This window comes from Erythranthe guttata, chromosome 8 (genome assembly GCF_056151865.1).
Source record: "Erythranthe guttata isolate IM_541 chromosome 8, IM_541, whole genome shotgun sequence".
Taxonomy (NCBI): domain Eukaryota; kingdom Viridiplantae; phylum Streptophyta; class Magnoliopsida; order Lamiales; family Phrymaceae; genus Erythranthe; species Erythranthe guttata.
This window is the reverse complement of record NC_142540.1, coordinates 17,147,897-17,161,172: the sequence shown is the minus strand read 5'-3', so window position 1 is coordinate 17,161,172 and position 13,276 is coordinate 17,147,897. Positions and strand designations below refer to the sequence as shown.

Here is a 13,276-nt window from a genome sequence, read left to right as displayed (position 1 = left end):
AGTTTTTAATAGAAAATGTGTACAGTTTATTATACCTTCTATTAAATAGGTGATAAATAAAAGAAAATATTTGAAATTGTGTAAAATATACTCCCTAGAATAAAAAAAGAAATACGTGAAAAATCACATTGTAAAGGGTTGGTGTAAGAAGGGAACAAACCTCATGAAGTTTTTGATGATTACAAATAGGTGGGGCTATTTTTCGTTATTTAGCCTAAGTTCAGGAGGGTTTTGGTAATTTAGCCTTACGGTTGTACCAGTTACGTGTGTTTTTTACCTTTTTCTCCACCCCTATTATGACTGAATTACATATCAGTCCTCTAACTTTATCTCTTTTTATTTACTGTTTCTTATTTCTTTCTAAAATAACGCAATCGATGGAGGAGAAGGTGGCGATGGTGTTAGGAGAAGCGAAACCGAAGCTGGAGAAGAAATGCACTGTTCATATATTTCCTCCCGCGCTTTTGATCTCGCCTTGCGCGGCATTAGAATCTTCAATTCCGAGCTGATCAACGGTTAGTTCTTTATTTTCAAGTGTCCGCCGCTGTGAATTTGTGATTGGAACTGAAAATTTGCTGCAAGGGTTTCTGTTTTTTCTCAAAACCAACAACCGAATCGAAGATAAGGAACCCTAGAAATTTCGATCACTGTGTATCAATAGAATCTCTTTATATAAATCGGATTATGTGATGATATACTTCTTTTTTCACATAGGATGTAGGCCGAAAAAAAAAAGTTGTCCAAATCTGAAAAATTTCAGAAATTGCGCCCACGAGTTGGATTTCGATGAGATGGCATGAGCTGCGTGGTGCGGTTATCGAACTCCGTTGAATTATTTAGGAACTCGATTGAAGAGGAAACGCGATTCCGCGTCGATCTACATGAATATGTGTAGGTGCTGAGCATGCTGACTGATATCCCGCTCACGCAGATTCTTTCAACTGTTAAACCATCTTAATAAGGCCATTTATATGACAAACTAGAGGGTGGTTAATCGAATGTGTGTGAGTAATGAAATTTATAAACTATGGCTTCCGAGAAAACGACTAACACTACGTGCCCTAGGGGTTTGTTTATTCTTTTGGGGCCTTCTGTTGTTGGTAAACGGAGATTGCAAAGGCTGTTGCACGTCATTGGTAGTGCATAGATTCTTTTAACTCTTTCGATTTGTATTATTTAAACCTCTTTTTGTATCGATCTCTCTCTTGATTTTGGAATTTTTCTTTCAGGTCAAAGAGTATACGATGGGAATTTTGGAATAAACTGACTGAGATTGTGATAAAAACGTCCTTATTCAGTTATTCTACTCGATAAAATTGACAAGGCTTGTGACGTGCTCTAATTCGATTGATCTTACGACAAACTGTACATACATAATTTCCTAAAACACCATAATGTACATGTTTTTTTGCCCCCATTGGTTTACAAAGTTGATGGTTGGTTGCTTGTAACTATTAATTTTTTAAATGGAATTTGTAGGCGGGAAAAATCTTAGGTGCTGATCTGTTAGATTCAGTTGATAAAATTCTTGTCGTGGAGACCGCAATCACAGGGCTGCAGTTAAGAGATATTTATGGAGAAATATTTTATCTCGCAAGGCAACAGGACTAAATGTAAGTCGTCGTTGTACTGGTTTGTGCTTCATGTGAAAGATCAATGTTGTTGTCGAGGGCAAAGATATTGTTGCTTTTTCAAGAGAAATAAGAAGTCTATTCTATTTAATTCCTAGTTATTTACGATGAATCTTCTTCAAAAAAAAAAATAAAAAAAAAATAGTATAATTAATTGAATCCATCATAGGTTAGATTTCGTCGTGATACCAGTTTAAGGTAGATGGAAAGATGTAAATAATTGCATCTTCAGGCATGATTCTGATTGCAGAAAACACCATCAGTTTCCATTTTCTCATCTTTAAGTTTTTTTTTTGGTAATATCATAAAAAAAAAATAGAGTTGCTACCGAAGATGTGTTTAATTTAGATACGCTTCTTAAGGATGAGGGTGGAGGCAGTTTGTCGGATATTCAACTTACGGAGTGAATGCTTACGTTTGTTAGAATGTGGCGGAAGTTTAGTATCTGATGCTCGCAAATGACCTGTCAACGATGTCCCGATTTTCTGAAACATACCCACTACTGATACCTGTAACTGAAGAGGTACAATACATTTATTTGATTTAGCTTATAGAGTTGATTTTCTTGTATCTTATGTTTAGGGGTGTAAATTGGAACGGAATTTTCTATTTCCGTCGATTCCCATCCGAATTTGTCCCATTTTGGAATAAATTTTTCATTCCGAGTTCCGATTTTTCCGATTTTTTTTTAATCAAAATTGTGATGTATATGAGATTCCGATTTTATTTTCTGAAAATAATTCCGGAAATTCCAAAAAGAAATTCCGAAAATAATACTTAATACTATCAATTATGTACTTTATATTTTGTGTGACTGACTATCTGATTCGGAATTTCCAATTTTCAAACAAGTTTTTTAATTCCAATTTCAGAAATTCCGGTTTCCAATTTTTTGAATTTGCTGACGATGTGCTTTATCAGAGCCTGCTCGAAATTCTTGATAAGGGCACTTCGGATGAAAGTGAGAGTTTCGGTGTCAAATTCAGGAGAATTATTATTATACTTGCATCAAATGTGGACAATGAAAGTATAATTGCTGGTTCTCAAATTTTTAAGCATCGACCGGATATTGTAGTTAATATTCCCATGAATCAGAATCAGGTATTTTGGTTAATCACATTTTCTTTTCATTTTTTTTTAATTTCTGTACATGTCCAATTATATTACTTTAATCATTTTTAAAAATCTATTTTGGCAGAATGCGAAAATATTTAGGACTGAGTTGCTATACCGAGTTGAAGGGATAATGTTTTTCGATCCTCTCGTAGAGAATGGAGGTATTCCTGTTTTGTGTAGGCGTAATGGTGGTAAGTACTCAAAAATGGAATGGCGCTTTTATGATTTCGCATTGCCTCGGTATTTCTTTTTAATGTTTGAAAAATATATATATTTTAAGAAAATCTTAATGATGAAGTGATGTGCAGAGATTAAATTGGAACATCTATCTGAATTACCATTATTAGGACTAAAAATCCGTGCAGATTTCGTGATTTTCGACATAGATTGCAATAAAGATTTAAGTTATTAAATTTCGTGACATAATTGCAGGTTTCGATAATCCAGATTTATAATCAAGACAAACAAAGTCCGGATTACATATATATCTCCATCGTTGAATTATCGCAACCTCGCCCGCAAAGCAGTTAAAGCTTCTACACTCGAATCCCTTTAAACCACAATCCCTTGTCCAGCACTATAAATACCCCCGAAAGGACCATTCAGAAAATGAACCAAAATGGACCAACAGCAGCAGCCGCCGCCTCCTCCTCCTCCAGCAATGAACGCGCCGGAGAATCAACCCCCTCCCCCACCACCACCGCCGCCTCCGCCTCCGCCTCCGCCCCACCAGAAGTGCCCCCGCTGTGATTCGTCCAACACCAAGTTCTGCTACTACAACAACTACAGCCTCGCTCAGCCCCGCTACTTCTGCAAGGCTTGCCGGAGGTACTGGACTCACGGCGGAACCCTAAGGAACGTCCCCGTCGGCGGCGGCCGCCGCAAAAACAACAAGCGCCCCAGAAATGCAGGAAATCGAGGGTATGCGCCGGTGCGCCAAAATGTTGCCGCCGGCCAGCCGTCGAGGCCTTTTCCTCAGGTTGTTCCCCCGGCGGGTGGTTCTTTCTTCGCCGGAATCAATCAAGGGGCCGCGCCGCCGGCGAATTACGGCGGTGGAGGCAACCAATTTGGTGGGAATATGACAATGCTGCAGGGGATGAATCTTCCACCGGTGAAACCTCAGCCGGCGACGGTGCATCAGTTTCAACCGCCGGCCAATTTTATGGCTCAGAATCAGAATTTGATTCCGCAGAGGAATCTGGGTTTTTGGAATCAAAGCTTACTCAACACAGGCGGCGCCTCCTCCAGCTATTCAGCCGCGCAGGGCGCTGATCTGGCGGCGTCTTCCATTGGTCGAAACCAAATGTCTGATAACTATCATGGGTTCAATATGTATAATCCTTCTCAGTGATTATTTTTCTTTCCATGCATAAATTACAACAAAAATAAAAGGCAGAAAATTCATGTAGAATTATTTGTAATGTAGAAATAGTAATGATTAATTAGATATCTGCCTCCAAATAAAAGGATTCTCCATTAAATTGTAATAAACATATGTTTATTTACAATTTACATGTTTGAATTATATATTTATATATGAACTATATGTAATGACTAGTGATTGAATGAAGAAGGATTGTTATTTTTTTTGTTTTTTTGTTTTTCTTGTTTTTCTTGTTTTTTTTTTTTTTTTAATCAAAGAAGCATTTGCACACGATTTTATTGATCTAAGTATATAAATTGACTTTTAATGATTAGAGGTCAATTCAGTCAAATGATCATAAGGTATGTATTTTTTGTTACTTGTCCTAATTAAAAACACAATATAGGAAATTAAATCTTATGTTATAACAATTGGTCATCAATCGACACACGATTGTCCGAAAATCAAATTAAACTACTCGATATATTTGATTCAAAATAGGTAATAAAAAGTCCGTTTACGCTCGTTTGACTATTATATTAGATCGTCTGAATAAGCCTCGTTTAAATTTCAACCCAAATTTTCACATTGGATTAAGATTATTTTCTTTTAATTATGATATGATTGCTACACTGTTCATGACAAATGTATTCACTAATATACAAGCAAATTTCACTTTATTATTCATGTTTTTTCATACAAACATATAAAAAAAGCTTGCGTTAAATATAACATTTAACATTATTCCATCAACTCAAATCTCAAAATATTTTGAAAAAAATAAATAAAAATAAATGAATCATCGATCTATATATAAATATAAACTCCATACACAAATACACATCGAAATCGTATAAACCAATATATATATCACCAAAATTCTTGAGCTACTTAATTACCTTTCGGACAACGTTGTTGTTCACAAAATCTGGTCCGATGAGACGAAGAAGGATCCGAGGTTCCTCGTAACGCAAAATGGGATAATGCAGTCCAGCCTTACAATTCAAAAACAATAAGCAAAGCTGAATTTTTGAATTAATAATTTTCTTTTTTCCCAACTTTATTTAAAAAAGAAAAAAAAAAAACCCTAAGAAAAACGCTTTAAGCTTTATTTATCCCCCAGAAAATGAAAGACCCCAAAAATACTTATATAAAACCCATATTTTTTTTTATTTAATTAGGGATTTTTCAAAAAAAAAAAATAATTAAGAATCGAACCAGTTAGAGAAGTCGTTATTAATCTGTTCATCATGAACCGGGTTCGGGTTATTATTTCTACCCGACCCGTTTTCATTTTCTGTACCCACTTCTTTCCAACCCGGGTTTTGAATATCCTCATAAGGCATCAAACCCGGAAACCCGTTTTGGTGGTGAAGACCGGAAGCAAGCAAAGACGCCATTGTTGAACCGGGAGCAAAGCTCGAAGAAGATCCTAAAAACACAGGGCTATTTTCGTAATTATGACACTGTTCATCACCACCGCCCACAAGTAGCCCAGATGAAAACCCTAATCCAAATCCATTCATCTGAGCCGTCCGATCATCTTGTTCGTCGGTGGAGCAAACCCTAGCTGTGCTGCTGCTAAACCCTGAAAATGGAAGCTGGCTGTAAAACAACATAGGATTAACGGCGGCGGAGGAGGAGGGCGGCGGCGGCGGAGGTCTCTTGACGACGAGGAGCCTCTTGTTCCGCCTGAATCCGCCGCCGACGGGGACGTTACGTAGGGTTCCGCCGCGGGTCCAGTAGCGCTTGCAGGATTTGCAGAAGTGGCGCGGCTGAGATAAGCTGTAGTTGTTGTAGTAGCAGAATTTGGTGTTGGTGGAATTGCAGCGTGGGCAGTTGAGTGGATCTTGGCCGTTGGATTTGTTGTTCGTTGAAGATGATGAAGCCATAGATTAATTAATTAATAAGGTGGTGCTTCGATCTGATCAGAAAGAAGAAGAAAAAATGGTGGATATTAATTTTTAGGGCTAAAAATGATTTTGGAGAGCGCGGAAAGAGAGGGAGGGAGATTCCCCATGACAAAAGCTAAGAAACAAAATAAGGAAGAAAAAAAAAACATGCATGGGGTCGTGTTTGTGTGTGTACTTTAATAATTTAGAGAGAGAGAGAGAGAGAGAGAGAGAGAGAGAGAGAGAGAGAGAGAGAGAGAGAGATTGTAAACCTGGTGTTGTGGACATGAATGAACAGTGGACGACATTTTCTTGCAGGGTTCTTGTTATTTTCCTAATTCTTGTTTCACACACAAAGGACTCGTAATTGCACGTCTGAGCGTTAAATTAATATTTTGCTAAATTAATCGAATAATTGGTTAGTCCCGACTGTACTAATTTATAGAGCGTTTAATTAAGTGTAATTCGTACGTCCATATAGCATAGGCGGAACCCCCTTCCTCCATGAGACGGAAGGTGATGAGTGATATATCAATGACCGTTGGATTACGTTAAAAGTCAATAATTTTATATGTATTCACTCATGATTTTCAAATTATAATTGTTATGTATACATAACTTGTTTATAATTACGATGATAGGATTAATTAATCACAATTTTAGTTTTAATTTAGTTCATCTTTATTCAAGATAATGTAACTCATTCATGTATAACTTTGTTATCCAACACTCAAATTTGCTGACTCAGGATGATTTAGAAAGCTAACATAAATGACTACAATTTCTCTATTTTGTATTTTGCCAGAATCGAACTAGAAAATGGTCAAAATCCAATTCTTATAAGTCAAAACATTATTAGTAAAGTGCAAATTACATTTAACATTTCAGTTCAATGTACTAATTATATAAACTAGCCTGGAAGTGTGAGCTAAGTAAGAATATAAGCTTAAGAAAAAATAGAGAGAGAATGTAAATAATTCTCTCTCTCTCTCTCATATATATATATATATATATATATATATATATATATATATATATATATATATATATATATATATATATATATATATATATATATTTCTTAGTGGAATAAGAGGACACAGAATTAAGTAAAGGTGTGCTGCATATGACAGATATGAAGCTTTACAACTTCAAGAAAGTATATATAATAACCAGAAACAACTTGCTGTATGTATGTATGTATGTATATAAGTGTGTATGTATATATCTCTATACAGTGACACGCACTAATACACACACATTCTTTTTTGTTGGAGCGAGATATACAGATAGATATATATAAATAAATGTATCTCCCCCTAATTAACTACAGCAAATCCCACTTCTTGTTCTTTCATTAAAATATGATTCCACTGCATAATTTAAATTGTAATGAATATTATAATATATTATATGGTACTGTAGCGGCGGCGGACTAGTTATTATTATACATATATGCATGAAGACATATTAAAAACGAAATTCCAAATTAGTTAATTATGAATTACAGGCTACTAAAAAAAAGTAAGATTCAATAATTGAATATATATATATGATGGTTTCACGTATTTAAAGACAGGAAATATATTCCAGGTACAACCCATGCAAAGAAGCCTATTTACTTTTAACTTTTACCAGAAAATTGTCGACTGCCTTTTTTGTAATAATTTAAATAATTAGGACACTCAAATAATTCCAAAAGATCTAAAATGGACCAGTGGGAGCATGTGCGTGTCTATGTGTTCTCACATTCACATTATTATTATATCATAAATAATAAACTAATTAAAAAAATCATAAATTAATTATATATTATGAGTGTTGTATATTTTTTGTGTAGTATTTTCTTCTAAAGAAAATGAAATTAGGTAAAAGACATACATAAGAGATTTTTATAGGGGATATGATTTATAGGAACACTTGTTCCTAGAAACTGCTAGTCCACGTGGCAAGAGAAGAGCGGAAGCTGGTCAACTAAGAAGTTACGTTGTGCACTCGAGAGTGTAGAAGATAACAAGTCCCTCTAACTAACTCGTGTTGACGTGGAGTATGATGAATGGAGCAAGTGGTATCTTGCCCGTGTGAGACAGTTTTACCAACCACGGTGGACACACCAACGAAAGCATTAACATATTGATGACTCATCTAGCTAATTCATTATGTGTGTGAGAGAGAGAGAGAGAGAGAGAGAGAGAGAGAGAGAGAGAGAGAGAGAGAGAGAGAGAGAGAGAGAGAGAGAGAGAGAGAGAGAGAGAGAGAGAGAGATTGTTGCTTGAGCAAGAAAACCAAGTTTTCTTGAGTGATTCTTTCGATCTTGTATTTTTTTACTCTTGTGTGGTGTTTGTGAATCAATTATGAAGTAGCTCTCTCCCAACGAATGTAAGAAATTGTCTGAACTGCTTATTTCAGCCCAATTGGCAATCTAATAAAAGTCTGCTTATTAATAAAAGAGGAACTATTTCAGCCCAATTGCGAATCTAATGAGTCTAGGCCCAATTAATATCATATCCCACCTAAAAGCCCATATATTAGCCCTTAAAAAATATTTATTTTATATTATCATTGTTACTAGTATTAATACAAAATATATTTAATAATTTGATATATTTGTTTATTTTTAGCTAGGCAAGGATCATAATTAATTTTTCTCTATATTTTTTTCATAACTAATTAATTTATTACTATAAATTTATCACAGGAAAGTTTGGTGAAGCATGAAAAATAGAACCATATTAACGTTAACAAATTGAATTTTATGAGTTGAAAAATCGCCAACGATGGCTTTTTAAAACTGTTTCTTTTTTTTATAGGTGATGAATTTTTTTAACACTTTTGAGTGAAATTGTAGAAAACCGTAGAGAAGAAAACAGGAGACGAATGAACCCCAATTCACACAGGTACAAAAGAAATACTCTTTACATTCTATTTTCTACAAAAAAAAACCAGAACAATTCTACGCGATTTCTTCATTGACTGCGTTCTCTCCACCACCGCCACCTCCTCCACCACCGCCGCTGCCACCGACCGACGCCCTAGCTCCTACTCACACCTCCGCCACTTAATGCCTGTCCAAAAGCGCCCCCGAGAAACCCCCACTCCGCCGTCTTCTCCACCGCCACCGCCACCGCCGCTCGAGGTAGATAAAGCCGATGATTCGCTCCAAGGCGGCGATAATCGTAACCACGAGCAGCATGAAAACGCCTCCGGTACTTGCTTTATATATGTACACACATTCCCACGTCTGCGGGCATGCATTCTCCTTGGCTACGCTGAATTCGATTTTCAGTCAGCAATTTTTTTTTCTCCCTCTGAATTTATTTTGTTGTTTTGTTTTTGTGTTTGATTTTTCAGATTCCGACGAGACCTCTTACTCCAGCGATGGAGAAAAGGACGAGTAATATTTTCTTATCTCTTTATGCATATATGTTTTATACTGATACATGTTCGCATACGCTCACGTATGAAACCCAAGCACACATGTCTGATTTGACCGTGTTAATACTCATTTGAATTTTTAATTTATTCTATTTATAAATCGGGCGGTTTTAGCTGATGCAAGTTGTTTACATAAGATTCACCGGAAAGGAGATTTGGGCTTGATTATTTTGCTTTATTCAAGTTTAGATCCTCTAGGGATTGAAAATTCAGAGTGTTGTTTGATCGATTTTTGAAGGCGGATGGACCTCGCTTTTGGATCTTAGCGATTTATTTGTCGTTTTACTTTTGATTACTTGATATTTGCATGTTAAAATCATGCATGTGATCTGCTTACAGGTGACCCTGCATTATACCCTATGTATTTGTTGATTGAGTTTCGAGGATGTTACTCGGGAACTGTACTGCTGCCTTGTTGACTGAGCATTATGGTTTCTGTCTGTGGATTAAGATTCGAGGGATTGCAAATTGGGTTTGATGATTAGATAGTTGTTTTCTTGCAATGTTCATGCTGTTGGAATTAGTATGCGGTGTTCTTTACTGTATACGACATTCATAGTCATCTAGTTAAAATAGGCTTCGATGTAGTTTTTGGTACTCGTACATCTTTGATGAAATATTATTGATTCCTGCCCAATAGTTTTTTTTAGTGAAAGTTTTTGTTGGAAGCATATCCTCATAGACTTGTAGTTTGGCAGAATATGATCGATTCAAAGTAGGAAAGCAGATTGGAATACTTAGCCGATTATGCATTCAAGGAAAAAGTTTCTCGGTGGGGTTTGGCCACAATTTGGTAATTATAGATCGAGGGATCTGGAATGAGAAGTTCATGTGTCTGTAGTCTTAGGGAGTGGAGATAGGGGTTTAACAAGAAGATACAATCTGTGATAGAAGTTCGTAGGAGGCTCAAAATTTGGGAATATTCAGTTTTGTGAGCAATCAAAAAAATTTCGGGGTTTCAGTTTTCAAAGGTTTGCTTTTTGTGTTTTAACTGCATTTCGAACTGCAATCCCGGTTCATTGAGCATTCACTTAGGTGGGCAGTGCATATAGTTTGGCCTCATTTGCACATGTCACTTGTATGCAGTGCTCTAACAGTTTATTCAATTTCAGATTTATCTCCGTGAAGTTGTCTGAAATACGCAAGGACGTTCAATGTCCAATATGTTTAGGTACTTTTTCTTTCTAACTCGTGTTTGTCTTGCTGCAGCACTTTCCTTTATTCGACTGCCTGTAAGCAAAAATAGTAGTTTATATAGTTCTTTAAATCCAGTTCAATCATTCACACATAATTTGGCTGAACCAATTCCTACTTTAGCAAACTACAAGTGAAGATATTATTAAAGCATATTATGCAGTTCTGATCGCGACAGTTCTGTAATGTACCATTGTTTCAAATTTTCCGTGCACAGGCATAATTAGAAAGACAAGAACAGTCATGGAATGCTTACATCGCTTCTGCAGAGAGTGCATTGATAAATCCATGCGCCTAGGGTACTACTAATCTGTGCCTCTTATCCATTAACTATGGCTATTACAAAAATAGCTCACATTTAATCACATTTTAAACGCCGATCTCGATTTGCAGAAACAATGAATGTCCTGCTTGCCGTACACATTGTGCTAGCCGTCGTTCGTTAAGAGATGATCCAAACTATGATGCCCTGATTTCTGCTCTGTATCCAGACATTGATAAGTACGAGGAAGAGGTAATAATAGTTCAGAAAATACCTTCTTTTTTCTTATCGGTTAATATAAGATTTGTGCTGCTTCGTTACTAAACATGCCCGTTTGTCACTGCAGGAATCGGCTTTCCATGAAGAGGAGAAAGCTCGCAATAAGCAGGTATATATTATATACCTCAAATGGGCTTCAATGTGGAATATATAGTGCTTGGTTTCTCTTGTTCTAAGCTCTCATTTGCTTTCAGTTAAAACTCCATTTTTAGTTAGGTTAGAGTGGAGTTGGCTATTTTTGGCAAATTTCGATAGGTTGGGGGTAGGGGTGGAAATTGGAGAGGAAATTCCAGATTCCACCGATTTCAAACCGAATTTTCTGATTTTTTAACAATATTTTTCGTTCCGAATTCCGAAAAGTCTGAAAATTTCGATTCCATTTTTTCTGTTTTTTTTAACGGAATTGAAATTTACATATTATACTATGATTTCCGATCCGATTTTAATTTCCTAAAATTCCGATTATATTACGAAAATTACACTTATACTATCAATATTATTATATATTTTGTATAATAGATGACTAAATATTTGGAATTTCCGAATTCCGCCGATTCCGACCCGGAAATTTCTGTTCGGTGTTATTAGAGAAAAAATAAAATTAATTCCATACGCCTAATTTTTGTGTGTTTTTAAAACAGATCCAAGATTCAATTGCCCAGACCTTTCGTCGACAAGCAGAAGCACTCGGTAAAAAACGTCCATCGGCCAAAGCTGCAGCTGCAGCAGCCACCACATCAGACAGAAGACAGGGGCACAATCGTAATTTGAGAGGTCGGAGAAACCAGCGCGTCGTCGAACACCACATATCAGATGACGATGAAGAAGAAGAAGATGGAACAAACGGTCAAGATGACAACAGCAAGGACTCTTCTTCGTCTGAAGAGCACTCCCCCGAACTAGTCAAATTAAGAAAGTACAAAAGATCTCGTGTATCTCTCACTTCACAGCCTTCACCACAAGCCAATGCAGACGAAGGTTGTAATAACAATGATGAAGATGAAGATTCAGACAAGGACAAAGAGTCACTAGGTGCATCCGCTGCACTTGTCCACAGCAGAAAAATTCTCGGCTGGGGAAGAGGTGGCGCAAGGAGCAATACCCGCCATGGTGGCCTTAACTGGGCAAATGGAAGGCTTTCCAAGCCTAATCGCCTCTCTAAGTTTGTCAATCATCTCCGATCTTTACATGAAGATGCTGAGGTGTCATTATTATTATTATTATTATTATTATTATTAGAGCCGGATTTCTATTTTTCTTTTTGCCGTCGATGGGAACTTATACAGGGGTTTATGTTTCTTCGTTTCAGTTTAAAATTAGTCTGATGCTCGTTTCGTTGCACGAGAAGATACCGAACTTGAAGCGGCCTTACCTATGCTGTAGCCACACATCATCAGTTAGACACTTATGCCAGGTATATATATATAATTCGTCATCTTCCGTTTGTCAATTAAGAACGAACGCTAGACACAAAATTGTGAAGATATTCTTTTCAACAAAAACCGTATCTCGTGCAGTATATCGCAATGCAGACATCGGTTGAAGCTAGTGAAATCGAGATGCTTGTAATAAAAGATTATCATCGTCCAAAGGGATCTTCGGTCTTAAATCCTTGCCACAATAATGAGTTGCAGCTGCTGAATGACGATCAAACCTTGGACGAAATCAATACAAAGTTTACGCAGCGAAATCTGGTACGACATTACCTGTAATTAATTAATTAATTATCGACATGCAAGCAACATGTCTCGTTTTTTTCGTTTTCATTTTTCGTACTGTAATGCACTATGAATTTTCTTTCTCGAAGGTCTTAGCATACCGACGAAAGGAGAACGGAGGCGAAGGAAATTGAGTGGGAGAAGAACTATATGCAGGAAGAAGCTATATCCCTTCTGAGGTTTCTTGATAAAACTACACAACAGTAGATTTACTTGTATATTTTTGTTCCAGTTGAGTGGTTTTTTTGAAGTTAAAAAATTACATAAAAACCAATTGTACTGTAATGAAATTTACTGTCCTTAAATGTTTTTATTTTTATTTTCCTACATATGTAATTGAGATGGTGGTGGGGACTATATAGTATAAGATAAGTTTAAAAGGTTGT

General features: G+C 36.4%; 3 protein-coding genes across 18 annotated transcripts; 2 read left to right on the top strand and 1 right to left on the bottom strand.

The window, feature by feature from the left end:
• The first annotated feature begins 342 nt into the window (after positions 1–342).
• LOC105951460 (chaperone protein ClpB1-like) lies at positions 343–4,340 on the top strand. 16 transcript variants are annotated; one of them, XM_088822056.1, is made up of 8 exons: positions 368–515; positions 715–1,136; positions 1,230–1,365; positions 1,480–1,613; positions 1,980–2,154; positions 2,553–2,732; positions 2,830–2,938; positions 3,180–4,340. In XM_088822056.1, the coding sequence occupies exon 8, from the start codon at positions 3,367–3,369 to the stop codon at positions 4,096–4,098; it is 732 nt and encodes a 243-aa protein (XP_088678182.1). In that variant the 5' UTR covers positions 368–515; positions 715–1,136; positions 1,230–1,365; positions 1,480–1,613; positions 1,980–2,154; positions 2,553–2,732; positions 2,830–2,938; positions 3,180–3,366; the 3' UTR covers positions 4,099–4,340. The 16 variants fall into 13 exon arrangements, with proteins under 16 accessions (XP_088678188.1, XP_088678187.1, XP_088678196.1 ...); XM_088822058.1 differs by having other exon boundaries at positions 1,230–1,396; positions 2,056–2,154; XM_088822070.1 differs by having other exon boundaries at positions 354–515; positions 2,056–2,154.
• A 529-nt stretch (positions 4,341–4,869) lies between these two features.
• Positions 4,870–6,282, bottom strand: LOC105951605 (uncharacterized). The gene is made up of 2 exons (XM_012975056.2): positions 5,329–6,282; positions 4,870–5,105 (listed from the first exon to the last, which is right to left on the bottom strand). The coding sequence occupies exons 1-2, from the start codon at positions 6,000–6,002 to the stop codon at positions 5,030–5,032; spliced, it is 750 nt and encodes a 249-aa protein (XP_012830510.2). The 5' UTR covers positions 6,003–6,282; the 3' UTR covers positions 4,870–5,029.
• A 2,657-nt stretch (positions 6,283–8,939) lies between these two features.
• Positions 8,940–13,270, top strand: LOC105951458 (putative E3 ubiquitin-protein ligase RING1a). Its single transcript, XM_012974894.2, has 10 exons — positions 8,940–9,208; positions 9,354–9,396; positions 10,550–10,608; positions 10,849–10,930; positions 11,025–11,145; positions 11,240–11,281; positions 11,814–12,374; positions 12,482–12,586; positions 12,690–12,866; positions 12,980–13,270. Exons 1-10 carry the CDS (start codon positions 9,064–9,066, stop codon positions 13,022–13,024), a joined length of 1,380 nt encoding a protein of 459 aa, XP_012830348.1. The 5' UTR covers positions 8,940–9,063; the 3' UTR covers positions 13,025–13,270.
• Positions 13,271–13,276: the final 6 nt, after the last annotated feature.